Source organism: Leishmania mexicana, chromosome 11 (genome assembly GCF_000234665.1).
Source record: "Leishmania mexicana MHOM/GT/2001/U1103 complete genome, chromosome 11".
NCBI classification, from domain to species: domain Eukaryota; phylum Euglenozoa; class Kinetoplastea; order Trypanosomatida; family Trypanosomatidae; genus Leishmania; species Leishmania mexicana.
The window spans coordinates 226,094-235,673 of NC_018315.1; the positions used below are offsets into that span (position 1 = coordinate 226,094).

Consider the following 9,580-nt stretch of genomic DNA (forward strand, 5'->3'; position numbering starts at 1 on the left):
TACAAGCGCTGATCATGTCACGCTGACCCTCGTGGCTCCTCTTGGGCCACTGTCTATGTTGTTGTTGCGGCCCTTTCATTGCCCATCTCTCGGTGCTGCCCTTCTGCACTTCTTTTTTTTCCTTGTGCGCCTCCTCTCCCCCTACCTCTGATACACACATATATATATATCACGGTAGCTCTTGTCCCAGCTTGTATTCAGGTCACTGCGCGATTCTCATTGCTTGTGTTATATATATATATATGGGGTATATTCTATTATGTACGAGTTCCGAACTCCTCGCTCACACAGCACCCCCACCTCCCCCTCTTTCTCTCCATCTTGCAAGCTCTTGCCATCCCCCTTCCCGTCGCCCTCTTCACTTTACGCTGGCTATCGTCGTGATGGGGCTCCTCTTTTCCTTCCCGCTCTTTATACGCTTTTCTTACCTCCTCCTCCTCCTTTTCCCCCCTCCCCTGCCCTAGGTCCCTTGATGACTTCCCGCGTTTCTGTACATATATATATATATATACATATACACACGTATGCGTGCATGCGTGCATCTCTCTCTCTATATACGTATATATATCTATATATATATATATATAGATAGATAGATTCCCTCTTAGAGCTGGCGAGCACCGGCTTTATGCATATATATATATATACATGTATGTATTTACTGTTCATCTCTCTCGCTTTGCTTGTGTGCGTAGTCGGTAACGGAGCGGTGGCACGGCTCATGCTGCTTGGAGCCGGTGTGTGTCTGTGCGTGCATGCGATACTATTTTGGTTTGTCATGCGTGTGCTTGTCCTTGGTTTGTTGCAGCTGAATACCGGCGAGGGGCGAGAGCGGGCGATGGTGATGAGGCGACTGGACTCTTTCTCTGCCTACTTCTCGGTGTATTTCTTTTCCCGTTCTTTCACTCTTTTGAGCTTCCTTCGCTGCATGCGCAAGTGCGCCAGCGCCGTGACAGCGTGCTCTTGATGCCGTGCAGGATAGCGCGTCTCTCTCTGTATACGAGGGCTTTGCCCCGTCGAATTCATGGCCACATGGCTTCTCCGTGCTTGAAGTGCGTGAATACACATGTATACTTCGTGTGTATCTCTATCTATATGTATATATATATATTAGATTTATGTACGCATGTGTGTGTGTGTACATGTATATTGGGTGCACGTGTATATATGTACGTGTCTATGTATGTATATATATATATACAACATGTATATGGATGCCTATATGACGGTGTGCGGATGCATATAGGTGTGTGTGGGGGGGGGAGGGTGTTCAACACGTTATGTTCACCCAACGCCCACCTTCTCCATCGTTTTGCCTTTACCAGGAACAAAGCAGAACAGGAAAAAAAAAGAACAGAGAAAATGGAACGTTGCATGGCTTTGCGCTTGTGTATGTTGGCTTCCGCATGCAGGCATCCTTTCGACGCTACGCTGAGGTTTTTTTTTTTAAAACGAAGGATTGTGCGCGTGCGTCTTCTCCCGTGGCATTCGCGCTTTATTTGTGTCACTTCCTTCGTTTTAGGATCCCCTCCTCTTGCCTTTTTTACGCGCTTGTGTGCATGTCGGTATGTGCACATTCTCTTCTCGGGTCACCTTCTCAGCATATACACCATCAGAGGCGGGGTGGGGGTGGGGAGAGGGAGAGTCAAGCACGACGTCGCTCAGCGTGGCCACCGCATCCTCCTCCATTCTCTCACTTGTCCCTTCCCCCCGTTTACGTTTTCCTCCCGTCTTGCTTATTCAGGCCGCTGCGCATCTTCGGTGATGCCGCCGTGTTCCCACTCCCCTTTCTCCTCCTTTTCTTTTTCGATCGCTGCCCCTCCATTTTTCTACCTCAATTTTTTTTTTTGCCTCAAATCGTGTGTGTTTCTCCATGTGCGCCTCAGCGCGTCACGTGCTGCCAGAGGGAGTGCACACCGAAATGTATGTCCAGTGTGTGTGTCTGTCTGTGTGTGTGTGTGTGTGTGCCTGCGTCTAGGCGTCTTAGTGAAGAGGGCGAGAGGGCGACATGTGTGTCTTTTTTGTACCAATGCTGTGGTTGGTGATGGTAGTGTCATCTCCCCTGTCTTCTCGTTCTTGGGTATGCCTGCCTGTTTCGCTCCCTCTCCCCCTTTCCTGGTGCCCTGGACCACACCCAGAAACGACTCACACACCTTGTCGTAACATCACGAAGGTCCCCGTGTTGCTGTGTTGCGCTGTGTTGTGTGTGTGTACATGTATGTGGGTGTATCTTCGTTTATTTTTTCACGCTGTCCTGTGGTTGTTCCCTCGTGAGCCTGCTGCATTCCGGGTTACACCGAAGGAAGGGACAGAAGTGCACCGCTTTCATGTGTTTGTTCGCCCAGCGTGGGCGAAGAGGCACATCCGGGCCAAAGAAAAGTACGAGGAGAGGGCGAAGGAGCGACTCCGTTCCTTTGTCAGTCACGTGCTCTCCGTACATCTTTGCCTTTTTTTCTTTCGCGCCAGCCGGAGGCCACCGTACTGTCTTCTGTTTCCGTGCTTTATTCCCTCCCCCTTCCCCTCCATGTAGCTGTGACGTCCTTTCGCTCCCTTTTGGCATTTCGCGTTGTCTCTTCTTGGTTTTTGTTTTTTCCCCACGCCCTACTCGCCCATCTTTGCTGCCACTCCCCTTCTTTCCGCCTTGTGGTTGGATGGATGGCTGACTTTTCCGTTGGTGTGTATCTTACACGTGGGCGCGCATGGACTGACGCGGACGCGGGCCGGGGCGAGTGGGAGGTGTGTGTGTGGGGGGGGGGAGAGGGGCTGGTCACAGCGGGCTTTTTTTTGGTTATCTCTCTCGCCCCTTTTATTTTACACCATACTCACCGCAACGCCTCTCATGTTAGTTTCTCTTGTTGATGTCGCTTGTATCTGTGCGTCAAGTCTGCGCGCGCTCTTTACACTTGTGCGACGGGGTCTTCTGATCTCCGTCGTACTTCGCCCTCCATCAGCTGTGGCACTGTTTTCTTCCATTTTCCCTCTTCTGGTTTTCGCCTGTTTTCTATGTTTCTATCTTTTGACCCCCTCCCCCTCCCTCATACACTCCCCTATCCCCCCCTCCTCCCCCCGCACGCTCATGAACTTGTACGCTGAGGCATTGCTTCCATGTCCGCCCTCTCCTTACGAGTACACCTACGTTGGCGTCCAATACCCCTCTACCCCCGTTTATCTTTCTTCGCCAGCGCCTTCTCCCATCCAGATCCGTTCCTTCCGAACACCCCCCTCTCCCCCTCCTCTCCTCCCGAAGACCCAAGGAAAAGAATGAATGAAGCGGAGCGGTGGGAGGGGTACACCCCTTATGCCTGTAACCTCCATCGTCCTGATGTGCTCTCCTTCTCTCGTGTTTCCCTTTCCTACCTTTTACTCCTCCCCTTCACCTCCCCCCACCCACCCTCGGCTATCCCTTCTTCTCCTCCACCCCTTGCACGTTTGCCTGTGTGGTGAAGTCTTTGCGGATGGCGACGGCCCCCTCCCTTTTTTTCGTTTCTCCCTGTCCTTTGCTCTGGTGTGTGTGTGTGCCTGTTGCCTCCTCCTCGTTCTTCCTTTCCCTTCTCCATGCCGAGCATGTTTTCGTGTGGTTCGTTGTTCGCTTTATTTTTTTTTATTGTTTCTATTTTTCGATGGCGCTCCCCACCGTTCCGGCCTCGCTCTCCGAATGTTCGGCGGGTACGCGGGAGGAGGCGGAGGAGGGGGAGGGGAGTGCAGCTCTGAATGTGCCACAAAGGCTGCTCACTCCTGATAAGGACAGGGCAACGGCAACACACACACACACACACACACACACGGTAAAATCGTGAAATAGGAGTGGCAATGTCGTGGGTGTCGGTGGCAGACCCGACTCGTGCCCTGTCCCTTCTACTTACGTCTCTCTCCCTACCCTATCTCTGGGTCACACCCGTCGAACCGCCCTGGGAGCGCACTCATTCCACGGCGGAGAGCGCCGCCTCCCTCCTTTCCTCGGATGAGGCTGCGCGCTTCTCGTCATGGCACTTTGCCTCAGACATCTCGCATACACACGGTTCATCGTCTTTCTTCCCTTTCGTTGAGAAGTGGAAAGCCATGCGTAAGGTATGCCGGGCGAAAAACGGACGCCGACGGATGCGCGCATGCGCGCCTGAGCCATCCACGCTTTCAGCTCCTTCAGGCTCGACGACACGCTATACGTGATGCACCTCTTCTGATTTCTCACGTCGTCTGGTTCCGCTTTTTTCTCCATCTCTGACTTTCCGCCTCTCACGCCTCCTCGCCAATCGCGTGCGGTCTCCGCAATTACGCCGGTGCTCTCTAGACTTGCAGCGTATGGCCGGTCACCCTCGCACACACGTGTGTGCGCCTTCACGAGCCCACGCACCCCTCCCTCCGTTACACGCCAAACTGCAAAACACGCACCCCTCACGGGCACGCCACGCCATCGCCTCATGACAGTACACAGACCTGCGCGCCACTGAGCTCGGCGTGGACATGGCTGTGATCAAGGGTGAGGAGCTGCGCGAGAAGGGCTACGGCGGTATCTACGCTGTGGGCAAGTGTGCGCAGTACCCGCCGCACCTGGTGACGCTGCGCTACAGGAACCCGAACGCCACTGTGGGCGCCAAGAATGTTGCGATGACTGGCAAGGGTATCGTGTACGACTGCGGCGGCCTTGCGCTGAAGCCGGCCGCGCACATGACGAACATGAAGACGGACATGGGCGGCTCCGCCGGCGTGTTCTGCGCCTTCATCGCGGTGGTGCGCAGCATGAAGATGCAGAAGGATCACTTCAGCCACATCGCCAACATCAGCGTGACGCTGTGCTTGGCGGAGAACGCGATCGGCCCCAACTCGTACCGAAACGACGACGTCGTGGTGATGAAGTCGGGCAAGTCGGTGGAGGTGATGAACACGGATGCCGAGGGCCGCATCGTGCTTGGCGACGGCGTGTTCTACGCGACGGGGGAGCAGTGCTTCATCCCGGATGTGGTGATCGACATGGCGACGCTGACGGGTGCGCAGGGTGTGGCGACGGGGTCGAGGCACGCCGGCATTTACGTCAGCGATGCCGAGGTAGAGAAGAACATGGTCACTGCGGGCCTGCAGTCCGGCGACCTGTGCTACCCAGTGCTGTACTGCCCCGAGTACCACGAGGAGGTGTACAAAAGCCCCTGCGCCGATATGCGCAACATTGCGAACTCGCCATCCAGCGCCGGCTCGAGCTGCGGCGGGTACTTTGTCGAGCAGCAACTGAGCGAGCGCTTCAAGGGCCCCTTCGTCCACGTTGATATGGCCTACCCCAAACGCAAATGACTGCGGCGGACGTGTCGACGGTGAGTCCCTGATGCTGCAGGACGTGCGCAGCACAGACGGAGGCAGCCCATTTCTGGCGGGAAGGGCATGAAGATGTGGAAGGGGGGGGGCAACGAAGATTAGTTGAGTTGGCCCATGAGATGTCCGATTTTAGGGGGAGAACTCCGGAGGGGTGCGGAGAAAGGAGGCCCGTCGCATGAAAGCAAAAGGAAAGGACCCAAGTGCGCAGGTGGCAGTCGAGTGGCAGAGGAAGTGCGAGTGAGCGCATCTTGGCTACTGATTGCACAGCGTGACGATGTGGCGTGCCATCGTGCCGCTCGATACTCCCCCATCGAAACTGGGTCTCAGAGTTTCTTCTCGCGCCTTTGTACGGTATGCTCTCACTGTGTTTATGTGGACTTGCTTTAGGTATGCCAGGCGCACCCTTTCTCTATCCTATTCGATCCCTCTAACAGCGCGCGGCGCGTGGTGCGTTGCATGTGTACGTATACGTGTGTGTGTGCATCTTTTCACTTCGTAGTCCCCGATGATGCGTTCCCTGACGGACTGGTGCCGCCCTCATTTTTGAGCCGTTGTCGCTCGATTTTCTGCCGTCCTTGCGTACTCTCTCTCTCTCCCCCTACAAACTGGTGTGAGGTCGTCGGTGTGTCCGTGCGCTTGCCGGAGTGTGCAGGCGCTGAGAATTGCTGCTCTGGCGCCGAGTTGCGGTGCGCTGATTGTAGCCCACATGGAGGTTTCCTTTGCCTTATCGTGCCCTAGTATGTCTTCTCACTTTCGCCCTCCTCACCGGGGTCTCAGGGCCGCACCGGTTTTCTGCGTCGAATCCTATGGGATAGTTTCCCTCTCCCAACGTGTGTATGTGTGCGTGTCCAGCTTAAGCGCAGACTTTGGGCGATAGCGGCGACGCGCGACAAGGATACAGAGCCAAAGGCGGTCTCGTTAAGCCACTCGGTGCGACACTGCTGAGAAGGCGGTGAATGGGAAAGTGGAGGGGTGGAAAGGGCTCATTGATGGTCGACCATGTCTCTCTGTGCGGCCGGTTGCCTTGGGTGGCTTCCTCTTCAGCGTCTCCCTGCTTCTTCTCTCTTCCAATGATGCTTACGTGCGCGTGCGTGCGCATGTGCATTGGTGGTGCGTGTGTGTGTGTGTGTGCGTGTGTGTGTCCTCGCACCCTTTTCCATTCGTTGCCCTACGCGCCTCCTCCTTTGCGCTTTGCCTCCCTCTTCTCTCCCGCGTGTTCGCTTCTGTGTTGCCTTCGCCTCCGTCTGCGTGTCGTCTCTTCCTCCTCTCCGCTGACCTCGGCGGTCTTGCGCATGTAGCCGAGAGAGAGAGAGAGAGAGAAGGGGGGAGGGAGAGGGGCGGGAAGGCATTACGGATGACGGCCCCAGGTCCTTCGCCTCCCTGGCGTTACCCCCTTTCTCTTCTCCCGACCTCCATCGTAGCTGTAAGCGGTGCCGACAGTGCACAGGAGACTGAGGGCGGGTGGGACGGGTTGGAGAGAGAGCGAACGTGCCACGCATTATCGTCCTTGACGGAAAGGAGAAAAAAAATGTCTGACAAGATCGCCTGCACGCGCACGCGATTTCATCTTGCGCTGTGGCTGCCCACCCCCTCCTCCGGTGGCGAGCAAGGATTGGTTTCACAGTCCAGGCAATGGGACGGTGGAAGGAATCGACGGTGTGCGGCTTGAGGGTGTGTGTGTATGTGTGTGTGTGTGGAGGCAAACAGGAATAGAAGAGGCGCCTCGCCTCTTCTATCCTCCCCGAGACGTGCAGGTCGTTCACCGGGATAGGCAACACCCCTCCTTCCCCCACCCCCTTCCCTCGAAACCCGCGGTCCCTCGGCTCGCGCTCTCTGGCGCTACAAAAAATATGTTGGCCACTGAGAGCCATCCTTACGGGTGTCGGACCCCATCTCCCCATCTCCTTGTTTCTCCTCTTCTGCCCCCTTTTTTGTTGCCTGCTTCCTCATCAAACGACTCTTCTACAATGTCTCCGCCTCTTGCACGAGCGCACGAACCGCGCCTGCACCCGTTCGCGATTTCGTTCCTCGGAGTTGCTCATCTCACTCCGGATCGTCGCTCCCCCTCCTCCACCCACACCTCCTCCTCTTTCTTCATCCACGCGGCTTCCTCTTCGTGACATTCGCTTATCGTTCTTACGTGTTCTCTCTCTATAAATTTATCTTCGCGTGTGTGTACGTGTGTGTGCACTACGGACTGGAAGTGCCCGCCACTTCGATTCTGTCGTTGTGTTTCTTTTTTTGCGTGAGCCACGCTTTGTCTTGCATCACCGCTGGCTTCACTCGGAGCCCCTTCCCCCACCCCCTGTGCCCCTTGTGCCCCTTGTGCCCCTTGCTTTCCCTCTGTCTTCGCATCGCTGCCCCATCCTGTTCTCTCCGTATCTTGGTCAGACACGCCCGTGATGAAGCGTCCGCGTTCCAGCTCGGCGGTGGAGGAGTCGGCGGTGTCGGCGTACGTGCAGACGTGCACGAACTTCAAGTCGAGTGTGACGTTCACAGATATCTCGAAGGTATCATGTGTTGCGCCGCGCGTGCTTCTGGTTGGCGCGCTGGAGCAGCTGCAAGACAACTCTGTGAAGTCCGTGCCGTTTTACTGCTCGGCGGTTGCGGAGGTGCTGCAGCGGGTGAAGGCTGGTGCGACGGTGAAGACGCTTGCGGAGGTTTCAGGGCGCAATGGCTTCATAGAAGTGACGGTGACCGCGCTGCCGGCAACCAGGTCGCGCACGAACTGCCCTTACCGCGCGGACAGCATATCGGAGGCCGTCACTGCTGCGTGCGGGAGCGTCGAAGAAGGCGAGGTGCTTGACGTGTACGTGCGCGTGCCTGCTGGCGCGGAGACGGCGGTCGCGAACGCTGTTGCGCGCGCTGCGCCGCACTCGTACACCGCGAAGGCTAAGCAGGCGACGAAGGCGTACATGAAACAGGAAATCACGCTGAACGTCGTGATGTCATCACGCGCTGCGTTCACGCAGGAGAAAGTGCGCGGAAAGTCCGTGTGCGTGGCGGAGCTGGAGGCGATCTGCACGTCTGTGCAGCTGTGCCAGCGCCTGGTGGACACGCCGCCGTGCATGCTGGACACTGTCGTGTACGCTGAGATCGCTTCTGCTTACGCCGCTGAGCTCGGCGTGGACATGGCTGTGATCAAGGGTGAGGAGCTGCGCGAGAAGGGCTACGGCGGTATCTACGCTGTGGGCAAGTGTGCGCAGTACCCGCCGCACCTGGTGACGCTGCGCTACAGGAACCCGAACGCCACTGTGGGCGCCAAGAATGTTGCGATGACTGGCAAGGGTATCGTGTACGACTGCGGCGGCCTTGCGCTGAAGCCGGCCGCGCACATGACGAACATGAAGACGGACATGGGCGGCTCCGCCGGCGTGTTCTGCGCCTTCATCGCGGTGGTGCGCAGCATGAAGATGCAGAAGGATCACTTCAGCCACATCGCCAACATCAGCGTGACGCTGTGCTTGGCGGAGAACGCGATCGGCCCCAACTCGTACCGAAACGACGACGTCGTGGTGATGAAGTCGGGCAAGTCGGTGGAGGTGATGAACACGGATGCCGAGGGCCGCATCGTGCTTGGCGACGGCGTGTTCTACGCGACGGGGGAGCAGTGCTTCATCCCGGATGTGGTGATCGACATGGCGACGCTGACGGGTGCGCAGGGTGTGGCGACGGGGTCGAGGCACGCCGGCATTTACGTCAGCGATGCCGAGGTAGAGAAGAACATGGTCACTGCGGGCCTGCAGTCCGGCGACCTGTGCTACCCAGTGCTGTACTGCCCCGAGTACCACGAGGAGGTGTACAAAAGCCCCTGCGCCGATATGCGCAACATTGCGAACTCGCCATCCAGCGCCGGCTCGAGCTGCGGCGGGTACTTTGTCGAGCAGCAACTGAGCGAGCGCTTCAAGGGCCCCTTCGTCCACGTTGATATGGCCTACCCCAGCTCGAACCCGGCCGGCGCCACCGGCTACGGTGTTGCTCTCGTGTTCGAGTTTCTGCGCCACTACTAGCAAGGGAGAAAAGCACAGCGTGGCGGGAGCGAAGAGGCGCAACACATACACACACAAGCAAGCAAGCAAGCAAGCAAGCAAGCAAGCTGATTTTCGTGCACAGAAGAGGTGGGCTGTAGGATGCACCCGCTGATCCAACTTGGTCTGGCGGCGCGTGCCGTACCTCGTCAGTGGTGTGGCTCTGGGCTCCCTTCTCTCACTCTTACTTTTCTTTTTTATATATTAGTGCCCGTTTTGTACGCTTCCGCATGCGTATGGCCACCCGC

General features: G+C 56.9%; 2 protein-coding genes across 2 annotated transcripts; both read left to right on the top strand.

The window, feature by feature from the left end:
• Positions 1 to 4,461: 4,461 nt before the first annotated feature.
• LMXM_11_0620 (putative aminopeptidase) lies at positions 4,462 to 5,283 on the top strand (the record flags this gene model as incomplete). The annotated part of the gene is made up of 1 exon (XM_003872985.1): positions 4,462 to 5,283. One exon carries the CDS (start codon positions 4,462 to 4,464, stop codon positions 5,281 to 5,283), a length of 822 nt encoding a protein of 273 aa, XP_003873034.1.
• A 2,423-nt stretch (positions 5,284 to 7,706) lies between these two features.
• On the top strand, positions 7,707 to 9,314 carry LMXM_11_0630 (metallo-peptidase, Clan MF, Family M17; the record flags this gene model as incomplete). The annotated part of the gene is made up of 1 exon (XM_003872986.1): positions 7,707 to 9,314. The coding sequence occupies one exon, from the start codon at positions 7,707 to 7,709 to the stop codon at positions 9,312 to 9,314; it is 1,608 nt and encodes a 535-aa protein (XP_003873035.1).
• Positions 9,315 to 9,580: the final 266 nt, after the last annotated feature.